Genomic DNA, 18,802 nt, shown 5'->3' with positions numbered 1-18,802 from the left:
TGATTAAAAAAATTTTTACATAAGAGACACAGTCATAGTGCATAATTATGCATCCACATTTTGTGTTTTTATGTCCAATTTCTTACCTTACTTCTTTTGGGGGGTATTTGTGTTTTGCTTTTTCTTTGATTTAATGCACAGTTTAATTACTGTTACATGCATGCACTCCGTTTAGGTAGGTGGCGGTAATGTACCAAACGCACCTGCCAACCGCGAAAGAAGAAGTCATGCATTACCGCCAGTGGCCTTCTTCATAGCCACAGGTATCTATGCTAAACAAGGGGGGCGCTAAAGAACCAAAAGTATTTGACAACCATCAAATGGAAGTAGAAGAAGAAATCCGTAATCTCGTGTACGTTATAGTGTGACTTATTTAGAGCAGCAAAACGCGCAGTAAACGATCAGGATTCTACTTTTGGCTCCAATGTGACGCAGGATTTCAGTTAAGGTAAGACATTTAAAACTACTACAAAAAGAAAAGCTTTCTCATAGTGCATCTGTCTAAAGGAAATGTGTTTGCATGTGTGTATTTTTCGAGAGGGAGACCCGCGATGGGATCCGCTTGCATTAAAACGCAGCCCATTTTTAAAGTTATATAGCAATCAGCAGCTCATGCTTGAGCTGTTTCATTTCTTTTGTAAACACTGGGCTCCTTTTGGGGTACTCTGATTAAGAGAAGGGCACATTTAAACAACGCTCACCCAAGGTTTTGTACGAGTACTAGGGCACATTAATTTACCGGGAAAAAAACGTTTTAAAAGTATACCTGGTTTTATGAATCGATATTGGGCTATGAAGAGCAGTTTCGATTCAATGTCGATATATTGATATTTTAAACCCAACCCTACTTACTATTACTGTCTGAACTAGCTCAGCAGAAGGAGGACAGGGGTCTAGCTCTCCAATCAAGCCAGCTGAGGAGAGGGTCAAAGGTAAACTAGTGACCCAGGCAATGAATAGTTGCTGAGCATGTGGGAATTAGAATGAGGTGCTGTGAGAACGACTTGGCTCCATGAATGTAAGTGTTTACCATCTACAAGGCTTTATTTGCAAACTGAAGGTCCCACGTTTCTGCTTTGGCAGCGGTGAATTGGGGTCAGGTTCACGCAATCTCCATTGCAAGAGCTCCTGGCATACATTTAAGCTTGCACATTTTTCACTTAAGTATGAAGTCCAGTCTTGTTGGTATTCAAGGTTGCTGACTTCAAATCAATTCTGGAATTCCCAGCTAGCTGTAGAATTTTAAATAGTAATGAAGACAAGCCTTTTGGAACTGTTTCTATCTATTAAATTTTTTATCCTGGTTTTATTGCATACACAGTAGTATCATTTGGAAAAAATGGAATTCATTTAGGCATTATTTGTATGTCCCACATTTCAGCATTTAGATTTTTATACCAGGTTCTCTGTTAAGTTATACGTATATTATACACAAGTAGTGCTGTCGCTATTTAATATTTTTAGAATCGATTAATTTATTGATTATTTAATCGACTACTTGGATTCATTTTAAGTTTGTATTAAAATGTGTTACAAATACATTTCCTCTCCCCTGATGACTGTGTAACCGGTGATTGCTGTTTATTTCGTACTTTGTCTTCGTATTGTGATTTTAAAAAAAAGAAAGAAGTAAAAACAGGTATCTTATTTTGATTAAACATAGAAGATAATCAGTTTTCTTTCATGAAGGACTACAGAAATTACTGAACAATTACTGTTGAGGATTTGGACAATTTTAAATTAAAAAATGACTCCAAACGATTACTCAAAATAGTTGTCGCTTTATTTGCTCATCGATTACTTAAAATGTAATTTTGACGGCTCTATTTACAAGTTTATCCTTACATGTTATTGCTGGCAGAGGAAGACTCTGGTGTTGTTTCGTCTTCTATGTAAACAGCTGTCAGCCTCCCATGCTTGCACAATTAACAGGCATCTAATTGGTAATAATGATTTTTGCTTTAGTAAATTGAGAAGACGCAGCTGTTGATAGACGCTTCTGGGAACAGAGTGCGACACTTGTCTGCAATCTGCAAGTGGTGGTCCACAAACAAACAGTGGCACAGTCTTATCAAACCAAAGTGGAGTGTTAAGTTCAATTTGTTGGCCCGCTTATTCTGTTATTTACGGCAGTTGTCGATTGTCGTGAAAATTCCGACTAGATGGACCTCAAAAGTGTGTGTTTCTGACTTTAGAGCTTCGAAGTGCTAAAGTCTGACCCCCCCCCACTGTTAGTTGTTGTTTATCAGTGCAAACGTGCTCACTCTCTATACATGAGCCAGACGTTACAAGAGCAAAAATGAGGGGAAAAACAAAACAGCATTGATAGGCTAAAGTTTCAAGTATTTAGTGTGGCCTCATTTTCCACTTGAACATTAGCGGAAACCTTCTTCTTTGAAACACCTGCATCTGTCCTGGTACTTTTGCATTTTGGAGGTTAGAAAACATGCCACAACCTTCTATTCAGATGGAATGGCCCTTGAGAGCAGTGAATTGAGTTTGTTGTTAGAAAGTTGCACACTAGCTGGCCTTCGCTTACCCATGAATGCATCTAAACTTTAGTTAAGGACATAGTCAATACAACTCTACTCGTAACGGTAACTTGTAAAGAATCAGACTTTTTACCGTATTGTTTTAGGGATGCTCGTCAAGTTGCCTTTTGGCTCCTTTTAACGTCACCCCTCCGCCATGTGTAGACTTATGATTTCATCAACTGAAAGCAGACGTGCCAAGGCCGCGATTCAACAATAAAATGCTATGAAATAGTGTAGTGCACACAAGGACGCAGCCTTGTGACCAGCAGAGAATCAGGCAGCAAGCGATGAATTAAATTGTGTCAGATGTCGTCAAACTTTTCCTGCTGGAAATGTTCGGAAAAGTACAATAAACATGTTTCCATCTGTATCATTGAAATGAATGTAAATTGTATAGCCAGCCCCTTTGCTTTCAGGCTTCCCCTTATCAGTCGGAGGAAAGACTTGAGTGCGTGGGTTGTAGAGAAGTAATGTCAAACGGCTTGATTGTGTAAAAGAGAGGATTAAACGCATTCTTTGCAACGAGAGAAGAGGTTCCCAGCTACAGTACTAGCTGACATCTTACAATATCTAGCAGCCCAACTGTGGCCTAATCTGTGGGTTTTACATGACTGCAAATAATTTCCATTCGTCAGACTGACAATAGAAGCGCCACCTTGTTCTGCTTCGTGGATTACTGTACAGAGCATCCTGTCCTGCTCCCACATAGACCCCTGACAAAGGATTTAATTGAATATCCACCCGTAGCTAATTTGTTGTGCACTGTGTGGGAACACGCAGAGACAGAAGGCTACAAGCCTCAACAAAAACACACACGGGCATTTGTTGTTGTGCTGCTTGCGGTTTCAATATTCAAGTCAATCTGGATGTACATACAAATATATGGATGTTCATACAGATACAGTATGTGGATGTGTCAATGAGATATTTGAGGATACAATGATACAATGCAACAATAAACAGACTCTTTTTTTTACTTTTTTATGTACACTCTAAAAAGAGAATTGTTAAACCAACTTAACAATTAGAAATTTAATTGTTGACAACTTAAAAAAAATGTTTCTATTGGGAACACACTATTGAATTGTTAGTCCAAAATAGTCAATGAGATATTTGAGGATACAATGGCAACAATAAACAGACTGTGTTATCTTAATTTTTGTATGTACACTCTAAAAAGAGAATTGTTAAACCAATTTAACAATTAGAAATTTAATTGTTGACAACTTAAAAAAATGTTTCTACTGGTAAGAGACTATTGAATTGTTAGTCCAAAATGAATATATTAAGTTTAATTAATTACGAGTTCATGAAAGGATCTTTGTGCAGATTGTCACTTTTTTTTTTTTTTTTACTCGCGACTGCCACTTCTGGCCCAAAGCGCGATCTTAAAGCGACAGCCACAGTTGAAAAACGAAGACAGGACTTCAAATGAGGTAAGAAAAACTCCGCCCCTCCCCAAAGAAACTGGAGTGTGCAGGTCCCGCACACCCTCCTAATAAAGGAAAGATAAAAGCTGATAGGTGCAGTCAGAGTAAAACAGTCAGGGCTCTTTGTACTCATCTGGGCATTGGTGGAGCATGCATGATGTAGAAAAAGCTTTAATGTTATCTTTTGAAACGGCACAATGCACCTTTAAACTTAATACTTTGGATTGGAGTCCCTTTGGATTAATTTAATTCCGGTGAATATATTAAGTTTAATGAGCTCATAGTTCATTCATCTTAATATATTCACTTTGGACTAACTTAATTCAATTGTGTGTTACTGTTAGAATAAATGTACATAAGTTATCCCATATTTACTCTTAAAGTATTGCAAAGCATGACTCATGCTTTTGCAGCTGCAGAACAGGAACTGTTTCCTCATCACAAGATAAGGACCGAAACATTTTGTTGTTGGAACGCCCTGCTTGGGAAAGTGTGCCTCAGAGCGAGTAAGAGATTGTAACTGTGCACATCTCTGTCCGTTCTCCTCACGAGCGAAAAAATATCTAGGTCTCTTGTCTCCATTCCTTGTCTGTTGTCTATTAAATGTTCTAGGTTGATTGAACCTGACAGTTACCAATTGAAGCATTTATTTTTTATTTTTTACAAGTTAATCAATAACTAAATTTGTAATCTAAAGTTTTTAGAGTGTAGATTTGCTGCAGCCTGCAGTGGTCCGCTTTCTTTCTCTGCCCATCAATAAAATTTGTCTCTTAACTGTGGCAGAAAATTACATTTTAAGAAGTAAATACAGGAGAACTTCATTGATTGAGTTCACTGTGGACTGTTTTTCACAGTTTTCCTCTGTATTAATTGGAAAACTGGATTGCTATAAGCCACAGTGAGTTGCGCTGAGTGGTCATGAGTTAACAGTTGTTCCTTAATTTTTTAGTATGGCCACATAAACAAAATATAGACTCGATTCAATTATTATTAACATAATTTAATTACATGGAAGTGTGGAGTGAGAGATAATAATTTTTTTTATACCCTTGACCATAAATAAACCCTTCTTATGCTGTTTGTTTATCAACTGGCAGATTTGATATACTTATTCTTAAATACATATAATCATCCACTTTAGCTTCACATTACACTTGCGCTTAAGCTAATTAATCCTCAGTGTTTGTCATTCACAAACAATGTGATTGACTTGATTTCCATTCCTGTGTATCTTCTGGGATGACGGTTTTTCCTAAAACATTATTTAGTGCCATTAGTGCTGTTTGTGTCCTTGTCTTTAGGTAAATACTCACTTAAGAGTGACTTTGACTTTGTACAATCTAGATGCTTCTGCTGGTTGGTGGTGATGAATCCTGTATTAGGGCCCCTGTGACATTTGGACTGTGCCTGTGTAGACTTTTGGAAGTGACAGCAGTGCTCCATCCCACATGATTGTGTTAAATAAAACACTGCCCACATGTTTGCCTTAAACTAAGTAGCCCTTAACTGTTTGGACAGACAGCTGGCAGTTGCACTTAATGTATTTGTTTATTTTCGAGATAAGCGGCCTCTTTTACGGATAAGCAGCTGATGCTTCCCTTCTGTCAAGCTGGGACAGGCAGTGGGAAGATAAAATAGTCTGTTAATCTGGTGCTGGTGAGCGGAGAGAGTGATGTTATTGACCTACGCTGGCAGCAATGTGTTTCAATTATACTCCGCTGTCCATTTGTCAGGCAAGCCAAGTGATGGGAGTGGGGGGGGGGGGGCATGGAGTTCAGGCCTGGGTTAGAGTCGTTCTCCATCACTTATGATGTGTTTTATAGGAAAGTGCTTTAATTGAATTACCCAATTTATTCTTCAAGCAACAACGCCCTGGCCCGGATCGGTGATGTGAGACAATTAGATACATGTTTAAAATAAGGGCCGTGCGCAGATGTCATCTCTCTATGGCCTAAATGGAGATAGACAAACACTGACTTTAACAATCCTGAATGTGTTGTTATAAAATGGACCATACCCTAACTAGTCTTATTTGGTAGTACAGTACATTTGCTTGAAAACATTCACAATCCACCAAATGGATCAATTAATTGATTAGGCGATTATGCTGCCTGTTTCTAACTTTTTGGGTTAAGCGTACTTATAGGGCTAAAATGTTACTTTGTAGTAATAGATGGGCCGGATTTAGTAGTTATCGATGAACTGATTACAATTAATTTTACTCAATCCGAATATGGAACAAGCTTTGTCCTTGAAAATGGCACACATGAGCTTGTAACACATTTTTTCTTGCCCAACAAGTGTGCTCTATCCACTTGGGCTGCTGTAGAAACACAAAGTTTCCGTGTCCAGTACCCTGGAATCTGAGGCTTTCATTTTCAGTTTTTCTTATTTTGTTCTACAACAGGCTCCATTTCCTTTGCTGAGATGCTAAGATGCCTTTTTTATTTAAGTTTGAACAAGGCATTTGCTTATTGTTGGATAATAGTGTCATGTTGGAGTAAATGGTCCCAACAGAAAAGTGTTTTTTAGTATTAAGTATTTTTAGTCATTCGACCCTATTGATAAAGTCGTTGTTTGAGAGGCTCTTATTACTTTATAAAGGAATCCTACACTGAAAACGGTGTTTTTAGCATTTAGCTTACATTTTACCAAGACATTTAAAAAAACTTTATCAAGATGTTCGAACGACTTCATCAAGACCAGGGGTGGCCAAGTTTGGTCTCTTTTCTTCAGCGCGGCTGAATCTAATGATCAGCTCGTCAGCAAGCTTTGCAGAACCCTGATAACGATCCTGATCATGAATCAGGTGTGTTAGTGGAGAGACACATGGAAAACAGGCTGGATAGTGGCTCGCGAGGACCAAAATTTGGCCACCCCTGATCAAGACGTTTGAAGGACTTTGCAGTACGTTGGAGTGACATAGCCCAGTCAAAACTGTAAATTCACATTGCCGGTTCCACTCTTCTGTAGTACAGACGCTCCCCTACTTATGAACATTCGAGTTACGAACAACGGTACATACGAACATGTATGCGCGCATGTCAAAAAATGTTCGGAAAGAGATGCTGTAAGTTCGATTTTTTTATTGCGCACCTTTTTCCGAGTACTGTAGTGCTTCTTTCCGCCGCTAATACCGACGCTTGGCGCTGTGAGAGCTCACCCAGCATTGGAGGCTCAGCAACGTGTCGAGGAGGAGGAAGAAGAAGAAACGCCTGTCGCTCATAGATAAAGCCATCGCACTCTTCGAGCAGCAAGACCCAAATATTGAACGTTGCACAAAGGTTGCAAATCAATTGAAGGATGCCATACAGTGCTACCGCATCATTTATGATGAAAAAAGAAGAAAACTGTGCAATCGTCGTTAGATCGCTTCTTTCGGCCAGTTTCTAGTAAATCCTCCAAGGAAGATACTCATCAACCCTCATCTTCTTCCTACATTGAAGTTACGGAGGAGGAAGTAACTTTTGAAGCCCATTCCAGCGACGACGAAGAACCTCTCATGACATAAAATCCTCCTCTTCCTCCTCCATCAAATCCTTAAGCATCGAGTACATCTTCCAAAAGTAAATTAAACTTCATTTTATTCATCTTATTACGTACATGTACATACTGTGTGTGTCTCTCTCTCTCTAACATACGTAGTACAGTACTGTACGTATTCTCTTTAAACATAAATTATAATGCAAAATATAGCACTGAAGCAACTTACGAACAAATTCACCTTACGAACGATCGCTCGGAACGTAACTCGTTCGTAAGTTGGGGAGCGTCTGTATAGGGCAATGATTGATAGGCTATCAATAATCTTTCAGGCCTAACTCCTTGTCCTTACTTCAATGTGCAGTTGTATGCGTAGTCCGTGGGATTAAGAACACTTTTTTGGGGGGGCCTTTCAAATTTGTCCATTTGTCTCATACGAAAACAAAATAATGTAAAACCATATCTAGTGAAAAGTTTCCACTCCGACCTCAGCAGATTCTCTTGCATATTTTTGGGTAGATTTGCAAGTTGCGAATGGTTGCGCGGGATTAATTCCGATCAAGTTGAATGTATTCATCTCGAGCAGCTGGAAGAGGTCAAAGTGTTGCTTGTCTGAGACGGGCCATGCCGTCAATCACCTCAGCCGCAGTTGCAGGTGCGGAATGTTGCGCGAGTTAGCGGCGCGCCGGCCTACTTGCACTCTGGCCCGCACACCTGCTCGTTCACTACCATCTAATTGTCAATTCATTTATTTCCCGCAAGTCTACAACTCCTGCTGCGAGCGCCCACTTTCTGCGTCTAATCAGCGGTGGATCGTCACAGCTCCTCTTGTTAAGAGTGAAGAATAGCGAGTGGAAATGCTCTCCATGAGCATGCGTAATGTACACCAATTATGGTAATGTGGCGTGTTGCAGATGGTCCAGTTGTGATTGCCGCGTTTTTTCGTCGCGAGAGGCCGTCTGAAAATGTCTCGTAGAAAGACACGTGCTGCTCATTACTACGTATCTTCAACCAAGTATTTTTTTTGTCATTTTCTTCTGTGCAGTCTGTCCATGACACAGAATATGATTTGTAAAGTTGCACACCAGGTAACAAAATTGTTTTCAACGTGCAAAAGTCTACAATTAGAGTGATTTACTTAAAAAAAAAAAAAAACTTGCAGCATATTTTGTACTTTTATTGAGTATTTCTGGAAAAAGAAACACTATTTTTACTTGGGCACATTAAGCTACATTGCACTCATTGTTATTTTTATCTACAGGTGTTCATTATTGCTTGGACGTTCTACTATTTTTAAAGTCTGTTGTGTGGTGAGAAAGTACATGCAGTTAACTGTACTTTTCTAATTGTTATTTCGCTAACATAAGTTCTGCGCCCGTCTTACATTGAATATACGTAAGATAATGACAATAAACCAAATACCGAGCCCGTCAGTAAAATCTGGAAGCAGACAATAGCCTTAACTACTGCAACCTTTGTAGCGAGGGCTTCCTGCCAGCCATGATTCTTCTTCTTCTTTAGTGTGGTAATTACTGAGGATGTGCTGCAAATGTCACCGACCGAACCAAACCCCCCCCCCCCCCCCCCAAAAAATATTTTATTCAATCTATGTAGTCTAAAGGAAGCAATTTGGAAGAAAAACAAATAGTAGGTGTGCAACATGCACAGATTTAATTGAGATTCATGCATTTGGTACTGAAATGTAAAATACATTTATTGCATTTGCAAATATCGTAACTGAAAGCTTGCAATCAATGTTTTAAATAAAATGTGAAAAAAGTATTGCAAATTTAGTACCACTAATGAAAAATACTGGTGTGAAATACCATCTGGCTATCATTGTTGGTGAGAACATAAAGCGTCTCAATTCTCATCCTCTGTATTTGTGGACTAATTGACACACATTGATTTCAACTAATGATGGCCTACTAACACTTGCCTGCAAGTTGGCCTCCGTGACGTTATGAGCTCGGGGTAATTCAGGAGATTCAGCCAGGCAGCGTCATTATATTACCTGCGGAAATTGATGCCAGAGTATCTCCGCCTTGATTAGCTTTGTCTCAAATAACAATGATAGCTTTAAGTGTGTCTAATTGAAGCCGTGCTCACCCTCCCTCTCCCTGCAAAGCGCTTACTCATTTTGTCTGTCCTTTTAATAATTACATTATCATTTTAAACCCCCCTGCCTGTTCCTTGGGAAGTGGGAACGGCGCTTGTGTTGAAGTGAAATCTCATTATTGGTACTGAATTATGTGCAGTTTATTGATCCCCGTGGTGGATTATTGCGCGCTAAGTTAGTCTAGACAGAATAGTTAGCCAGATGACCGAGGGGGGTGGGATTGTATGGCCCCCAAGGGGAGAATTCCTGGGCTCACTTGGCAATTAATGCCTGGCAGGTCATGGAATTTAAGTTCACACTAAATTCACCAACACCTTGACATGAGAAGTGCTGTACTCGTAAAAAAAACATTGAGACTACAAATTAACCAAATGAGATGTTAAAGAGAAGCCACCTCGGCCTCATTGTTCCCATTTAGAAACCCGCACCCGGGAAAACGGCGTCGTTGAATTGGGCCACGACAGAGGGCGATAGATAGGCTTCAGTCGGACCCTTTTCTAATATCCGACGTAGGTTAGGCGAGGTTGTTTGTGTGATAAAGGGCTCATTGAATGTGTAAAGGCCAAAGTGCTGAGTAAGAGACCGCGCGGTGCATTCATCTCTATAAAGCCAGGGTTCCGCTTTAAAGCGATCCATCATTATCTTGATGAACGTTTCCTCCTTGCCATCCATGGCTAGCGGCTGTTTGTCCTTCAGCAGACTACATTGTGACTGATTTATTTATTTATTTATGGTCTTCAATACCAGCATTTTTCAGACCAATACCAGTACGAGTACTCAACCCTTGAGTAGTCGCCGATATCAATACCACTATAGTACTTTTGATCCATAAACATTTTCAAACCAATGACAGATACATTTAAAGAAACACCTACATACTGTACTCTTAAAATTGCATTAAATTAATGATAATATTCTATTCTTTTGTTCCTGATCATAAAACATATGGGACACCGTTGCGAATATTAATACCTTGAAATAGGTCCGGTTATTGGCCTGGTATCGGTATTCGCCCATCCCCAGTATTTATTTATTTATTTAGAAAAAATGTTTCATTCAAACTGCCCAAAGGAAATCCTTTAATAAATCACCAACTGTAATATCGAGAACAATATAAAGCATCAGAGGTGGATAGGAATGAGTTGCATTTAATCAATGACTTTTTCTTAAGTGACTTTTGGCATAAGATAACTCCACAAACTGTAATCTGCCTGTTAAGCCTTTTTTTTTTTTAAATAAAGTTTTTAATTTATTATTCTTTCGGTTAATGTGATAATGTTGGACTTGCAGTCTCTGGTGTTTCCATATTCCTATTTGATATTTTTGTCTATTTGTTGTCAATGCTTGATTAAAAATATCGAGAACAATATAAAGCATCAGTGGTGGATGGGAATGAGTGGCATTTAATCAATGGCTTTTACTTAAGTAACTTTTGGGATAAAAAATTTCCCTTACTTTCATAACTAGTGACATTTGACTCCCATTAGAACTCCACAAACTAATCTGCCTGTTAAGCCTTTTTTATTTATTTTTTTAAATAAAGTTTTTAATTTATTATTGTTTCGGTTAATGTGATAATGTTGGACTTGCAGTCTCTGGTGTTCCATATTCCTATTTTTGTCTATTTGTTGTCAATGCTTGATTTTCAAAAAAAAAATCAGAAGCTACTCATCAGTTGTGTATTAAATCACCGACTGTATTATTAATTCTAATATGAAACAAAATATTCTCTGACTTCTGACATCAGGGAACATTTACTTGCCATTGCCAAGTAATACGTACACATATACAGTATAGCCGGTTGAGGTTGCAATGCGCAACTCCTTTCATACGGGTGGCTTTAATCAAAAATCCTGGCTTGTTAGGTGATGCGGGGCCTTGCACGCCCAAGACTGATAGCCAACAATTTGACCTCAAAATGAGACTTTCCGTGTCTTTCCTGCGATTTGCTCTGTCATCTTTAATTTAGGTAAATACAGTACATATGGTACATGGATAAACCTGGCTGCAGTTGGAAGAGAAAAAGGAATTGATTCAGGGTGGAGATGAGAAGGAAGCAGCTTATTATCCTGCTTTTTTACTGCTCCTCTGCTGACTTAGAAAAACACAGCAGCCTTGACCTTGCATAGCAGCGCCCGTATACAGTACCTCTAACGATCTCTGAGTAGCTTAATGATAGGATATGTTGGTCCCCGACTCTTTGACTTCATTTTGACTATTCGTTTATGTGGTTCTGTCGCGCACACACACACACACACACACACACACACACTCAGCCTTGAAAAACTCTGTCAGCAGTTTGAGCTAGGAGTGTAGCAAATGAGCTGTCCTATTGAAACGAAATAAAAAGCAGAGTGCACTGTTTTGCTGAAAGTGCTGCTTTGTCAAAGCTTAGGAGACCAAGAAACATCCGACTTTAACTCGATACACAGTTTTAAGGCACTGACATTGTTATTCACTTTATTTTAGTGGTGGCTTTGTTTTTAGAGGAAGGCATCCATTGCAAATTGCGCTTCAAACATTGGAAATAATTTGCGAGCCTATCCCAACTAACTTTCGGCGTTGTAGTTAAACAATTTGAACAAAGTTCAAAGTTTTAGTATCGTTTGAGGAAGCTGCTGGAGAAAACTCACACAAGCGTGGGGAGAACATGGTAACTCCACACTGGCAAGTTAAAGCCGTTTTCCGCAAATTATTGAAGATACTGAACTGTTTTTCTCTTAGGGGTGTGCTCACTTTGTTGCCGTGGTATTAAGTTACAATGAATTTACACCTTTTTATAAGATGCACGCTGACGACTTTACTTTGTGTCCGTATAATTTCTTCAATGTTGTCCCGTGAAAAAAAAACCTTTTGTGAGTTATATATATATATATATATATATATATATATATATATATATATATATATATATATATATATATATATATATATATATATATATATATATATATATATATATATATATAAATAAAGAAAGAAAGATAAGTTGAATTTATTTTTCTTAATTCTTTTACAATCAATGTTGAATCTTTTGTCCCTTTACTTCTGTACTAGTCACATAATATTACTAGTCGTACAGCTTTGCATCAAAAAAAGGCCAACCAACCATGGTGCCATCCTCCATTTTTAAGGCGGAACTCATTTGCTCCCAATAACTTTTAAAAACATTCTATTTTTAATATTGCCATGGCCCTAAAAACGTTTGAATGTTTTTTTATGCTAGAGTATACAAAAGGCTTTACTGCAGCCTCTGAACAGGAGAGAACGCATAAAGCAATGGTAGTTATTACAAAAACGGCCAGCAAGTGGCAGCAGAGTATAAGAGATTAACCGGGGCCATGTTGTTGTGAATAAGGATGAAACTTTGCTGTATTCTAATGCTTATTGCTGCTAAACGGTTACAAATACATATATTTTTTACTCTTCTAATACGATTAAGTTACTTTGAGAATTAAATTTGCTTCTATACGGAAGTAATACTTTTCAGTACCACCAACTTTAGCACTTAACTCATTTGCTCCCAAAAACGTTTATAAACGTTCTATTTTAAATATTGCCATGGTCCCCAAAAAGTTTTTTTGTTTTTATGCTAGAGCATACAGAAGGCTTTGATGCAGCCTCTGACCCAAAGAGGATGCTTAAAGCAATGTTAGTTATTTCAAAAAAATAATCTGCCAGCAGGTGGGAGGGGAGTATAAGAGATCAACCAGGACCATGTGGCAACAAGCATTTTCCCCCACTGTTTTAAACAGATTTGTGAATAATGATGAAACTTGGCTATATTCTAATGCTAATTGCTGCAAAACGAAAACAGATACAAATATACTTTGTTTCCTGGTGAAATAAGACTCTCATCTTACTTTTGGCGGGTTCCATGTTTTTATAGCCATAGAACACAATATTCTGTGGGCCTTGCAAAATCAGTCAAAATCCAGTAAAACAGCCAGGAGCGAAGGGGTTGCTTCAGTGAAAATGGCTGCCAGTGAATGAGTTAAAGGCGGGATGAATCTTAGATGATTGACTGAGCTCAGGTGTCTCTTACTTTCTAATCTTTCCATCTATTCTTACTTTACGTTACGGGACAACATTAATCACCATTTAGCCTTCATGTTCTTATTGCAAATATGTGAAACAAACAATTTGCACTGACTCAAGTCAACCAGTCTTGCAATTCCTTCTTCTGGTAACCTCCCTTCCTTCAACCCTGCACGCCCCAATTAAGATTTCATTACGCTGTGAATAGGAATGTTAAGATTGAGGGTTATCACCGGGCCCCTCTCGGCTCACCCAAATGAAACACCTATAGTGACCTCTCTGATTCACCCAATATAGGGGGTGGCCTACCCCCTCTACATCTCCCCCTCATCAACCGTCTTGTTGTGTGGTCTCATCTCTTCTGTTCTCTCATCCGTCTCTGCGTGAAGGCCTGTACGGTGGGTGGCAGGGGAGGAGTAGGGTGGCAGGCTGGCGGGGTGGGCCGGGGATCTTCTATCCCCGGGTGAGTGAGTGTGGATAAGAAGTTGTTTGAATTCATAATTGTGCTCTTGTGAAGGAGGAGATTTGTAAAGCAAGGCTGCCTTCATTGTGTGGCTGGGCCCAGTCCGGTGGAGGGTGCGAGCGGCTCAAAGCTAATGTAATCTATGCTATTAGAGAGGGTTAATTAGCTGCTGAACTGGCTCCTGAAGAGCAGGCACAGAAGTGGGGTTGGGGGTGGGGGTGGGTCGGGGTGTAGGAGATGGAGGGTGGGCAGTCGGGATAGAGAGGTCTTCAGGGAGTCATTAGAGGCTCCTTGTTGTAATACAGCCACACAGTCAATAAGGCTACTCCTCGGAGAAGTGGAAGAAAGGCAACGGATGAGTTGAATGGAGAGAGAATTTTACAATGTGGAAAAAAATGAAGATGTTGGAAGCTTAGACATGTTCGGAACTCAACATGATGTATAGTAGGTGCACCTGCACAATTAAATCGGAAATAATGCTGAGTTTACAGAGGGGAAATCAACTTCAAGGTTTTATTACTGAGGATGCAAGTTAGCATTGGTGATTTTTTTATTTTATTTTTTAAACAGGGCCATTTAGAGAAAATTGACATTTTAATTGCTAGCATTCAAACAGAAGGATCTATAAGTGTCTGTCCACTCATTAAGTGTTAATTTACTAGATTTTACATGATCATGATTTTGAAGCCAAACCTCTATTAGCGAGTTTAAAAATACAATAATCGAGCCGATCAGACGAATCCATCAATCTACGTAAACAAACACAAGGGATTGGAACCGCACGGGCCCACAAATCGCCAAAGTTCGCATTAATTTGAGGTCCATTGAAATGCATTGGGGAAAAAACCCAAAAACAATTCAACCTGAAAAATTCTCTCAAAAATGCTGAGAAACTTTAGATGATCGATGGCTGCATAGAACGTCACTAGAGTGAACGAGATTGTGTTTGCTGATTTGATCAATGACGCCATTAATCGATCTCCAAATTATAACCGACCACCGTTTTTTTTTTATCTAAAATGCTAAATATTCCCACTAAGCATACATACAGTAGAACCATATTAGCTTTATTGCGCAATTGCTGTTTACCTGACTAATAATTCCAGTAGCAAATTTTGACCATGTGGACGCCAGGTTAGTGTAGCTGTATTGTGTTGTAAGCTCACCAAGTTTATATGTAACATTTTTAACATGAACGTCATGAAAATCAACTTCCGATTGCGATTGGTTATTTAGGATCCAATCAAGTGTTGACATTATAGCGTACAAATGATGCGTTTTTATTGGTTTAGACACACAAATATGTTATGTCCACTGCAATCATCTATGTGTCCGAAAGGGGTTAAGTGATTGATTATATAATGATAAAATCTGTTTTGTGCAAGTGGAGAAGGAATTATATTTATCTATCAGTGCATCTGCTGTCCTTCTAAGCTCGGGTTGACTTAAAATAGGATATATGTCGCTTTGGACATTTTAATGCTGAATAATTACTTTCCCAGGCCAAAGCAATCTATTTTTGTTTGTATGTGGATATTGTGGCTTTGTCTTGACCTTGAGGTGAAGAAAGATGGAGGGGAAAACAGAGAGAGAGCCTTCCACAGTAGAGTTATAACCTCAATTTAATAGAGGAGTGAGGTGTTTCTCCAGCCTCATCAGATCAATGGAGAGTAAATAGCCCGCACTTCTTGTTTCACAGTGCAGTATTGATCTTATGCTCAGGCTCGGCTTCCTTTTCCCCGGCTTCTTATGTCTTTCAACCCCTGGGACTGTGTTGATTGCCATAGATTGGACAAGCTAACAAGCACATGATGAGGAACCAGCTTTTCTTTTCTTCTCATAGGCTGTTTCATTTTTTTTTTCTTCCTTTGTGGCACTGGCATGAAGACAGACAGACAGACAGACAGACGTACTCTCGGGGACTCGCAAAAAGCATCAGATCTACACAGCTCTGCTTCATGAAGGACTATGCCGGTTCTTTCTTGTTCCCTCTGTTGTCAACGTTGTTCCGTCTTCATCTTGGAGGATCTGCTGAAGATGCGCCTGGGCTGCAAGACTACTGGAGTACACCAACTTTGCTACACAGCATCCCCGACACACTCTACGCGCTTTTACCTCGATGGAAACTTTTGCTCATTTTTCATTTCCAGCTGGCACCGCGTCTGTTTCCGGAGTCTTCCATCATCTTTGAAAATATCTCAAGTGGCCCGTGGGGCGCGACACACACTGCTTGCGCTGCAGGACGGAACAGGGGCGGCTTGTGGGTGAGTTCAGTATCAGTTTGCAGGAGTCTAGATGGGATTGAGGTGGATAAACTCCTCCCCACTCACATAGTTACACCCCTGGTTTTACTGCATAGGCAAATTAAGGTGAGGAAGAAAACCACTTACACATTTTATTATACCCTGGACCTTTAATTGATTGAAGTTAATTGAAACAGTTGGGCACACAAATACTTCCATTTGTCTCCACTTTAGATGAGCACAGTAAATATTGTTGGACGCTTTTCTGCTGAGAGGCAAAGGATCAATGCAAAGTGTGTTTATTGACTCCAAAGGTTGTTTTGTGCAGCGAGCGAACAACGTAAATGAAATATGGGATCTGCTTTTAAGGAACATTTTGATCGCATAGATCAACTTGTAACAGCTTGGATTGCATAGGTTTGCACTTGCAAAAGGAAATGATCTGCAGGCTGCAATGCATTTTAACAAGCTCTAGGTGAGAGGTGTCCAAACTATGGCCTGGGGGCCATTTGCGAACCACCGCATATACTAAAAACGACCTTTGTACGGTTGATGGAGACTACCACGAAGACTAATTAATGCATTTTATATATTATATTATGTAGCGCTTTTCTAGATATAAAAAAGATTTTAATTGACAAATAATTTAACTGTTTACATGTACAACTGTAACATTTTTTTTTCAGAACACTGTTGTGAACAATTGATAATTATTTTTTAGAAACAAAAATGGTTTATTGCGCCTTCTGCTCTATCAATGTTCAAATTGTGACACATTTCACATTTATTCATTAAGGTCATCATCTTTATTTACAAATACAGTATCGCGCTTGCAAAACGGCTGCATCATTAATGAACTGCCTTTTTTGCTCTTGATTTGGTTCTGAAAATAAAGTTGGGATTCTGCTGCGGTTCAGTGCAGGTGTTTTCTATTTTAAAGGAATACTTGACTCATTGAGCCATTTTCTGGAGCAAAATATATAATATATATAATAATAATAATAATAATAATAATAATAATAAATATATACTGTAATAATATTTTGTCCAGAATTAATTTGGTAACTTCATTATTTTTCATTTACAATTAATACCTTAAAATACTCATTTTTTCACTTGCTGTCGACTAAAGATGACATCACCTGTGCGGAGGAAGTGGGTAACAACTAATCATGGCTCAGTTTTCTGACCAAACCCAGAAAACAGGTGAGCCATGATTGTTTGTGCAAGTGGAAAATTTATTTTTTTAAGTTATTGGAAAAATAATGAAGTTATAAAATCTGGACAAAATATTAAGTTTTTACGACTGAAAATGGCTCAATGAGAGTCAAGTATCCCTTAAAAAAAAATCCTTTCACATTTTTACAATGCAATATTTTTTTAAATAACTGTAGTATACACAATTGCTTGCGTGACAGATTTTGGTGCGTTTAATAAATCGACGTGGCCCTTGCATCCTTCGATTTTTCTGTTATGTGGCCCTTGGAGTAAAGTTTGGACGTTTTTTGCTCTTAACATAATGAATTACAGTTGGCTGAGGAAATTCTGTTTAGGAGTCCACAGTAGTGTACTGTGAAGTAGTAAAACAAATCTAAAATAAGATTGTGTATGAAACAGAAAGACCTATATATCAATTTATAGCATATTTCCTTAAAATTGCATTAAATATATGGTGATTTTCTATTCTTCTAATTACTAGTTCCTAGTCGTTAAACGGCCACAAGCATGTCCCCCCGCTGGTATCAGCCCGATACCACTATGATACAGACACTACTCAATAACACTCCAATTTTTTAAGTTAATAATATGAATCCATCCATCTATCTACCTGTTTTACAGCCAACTATCACAATTTTAAGTGGAAAAACAAACTTTCAAAAAGAGGCTAGTTGTCCTTTTTAATATTGAGACAAGCTTGAATCTTCCTTCCTGCAACATGACCAGAAAGTCGTAGTGCAGTATGTAGTATTCTCATTACATCATTGAGTCCCGAAATAACACCTTCCCACTACCTCTCCTTATTTTTGATCTTGTTGCCCGCAGTTCCTCTCACCAAGATGTGGACCACGCTCCAATTCTTCCCCCCTGTCTTGGCTTTGTTTGCATGCAATATTTTAGAAGACGGTGTGAGGGATGACAGTTCTAACAAGGCCTATTAGGCAACCCTCAGGGTGCCCTCAGCACTGATTTGAGCTCCATTAATTTTCTATTATAGAGTGCTAAAGATGTGCCCCTGCACAGTCATTCACCTTGCTTATTGAGTCTCACACACCAATTGTGGACTTTTCCTGGGCAGCTTGCTGCTGTAAGTGTAGTGTGACCCCTCTGGGGAGCTAATTTATTATTTGCAGATATTGATCTGGACGTGTAGGCCAGCCAAGCTGTGTCCAATGTTGACTCTATTCTGGCCTGTGGCGACTTTAACTATTGCCAAACTGGAGCAGACGTGCTATACTTGGCCCATATGATGCTCGTATTTCTATGATTTAAAA

At 38.9% G+C, this 18,802-nt stretch overlaps 1 protein-coding gene across 13 annotated transcripts in view; it reads left to right on the top strand.

Moving 5' to 3' along the window:
- The first annotated feature begins 340 nt into the window (after window positions 1-340).
- Window positions 341-18,802, top strand: part of LOC144049133 (protein RCC2-like) — a 220,201-nt gene continuing 201,739 nt past the window's right edge. For 5 of the 13 annotated variants that reach the window (XR_013293488.1, XR_013293493.1, XR_013293486.1 and 2 more), the window contains exon 1: window positions 341-448. Coding sequence is in view for 4 of the 13 variants with exons in the window: in XM_077561793.1 (XP_077417919.1) it covers window positions 16,036-16,331 (296 nt within the window). In the remaining 9 variants the exon portion in view is untranslated. Of the gene's footprint in view, window positions 449-3,897; window positions 3,971-15,910; window positions 16,332-18,802 lie in introns of those variants that run through there. The other 8 variants (XR_013293487.1, XM_077561793.1, XR_013293489.1 and 5 more) reach the window with 7 other exon arrangements.

Source organism: Vanacampus margaritifer, chromosome 3, assembly GCF_051991255.1.
Source record: "Vanacampus margaritifer isolate UIUO_Vmar chromosome 3, RoL_Vmar_1.0, whole genome shotgun sequence".
Lineage (NCBI taxonomy): Eukaryota > Metazoa > Chordata > Actinopteri > Syngnathiformes > Syngnathidae > Vanacampus > Vanacampus margaritifer.
Note: the sequence above shows the minus strand (reverse complement) of the source record. Positions and strands in the feature narration are given on the sequence as shown.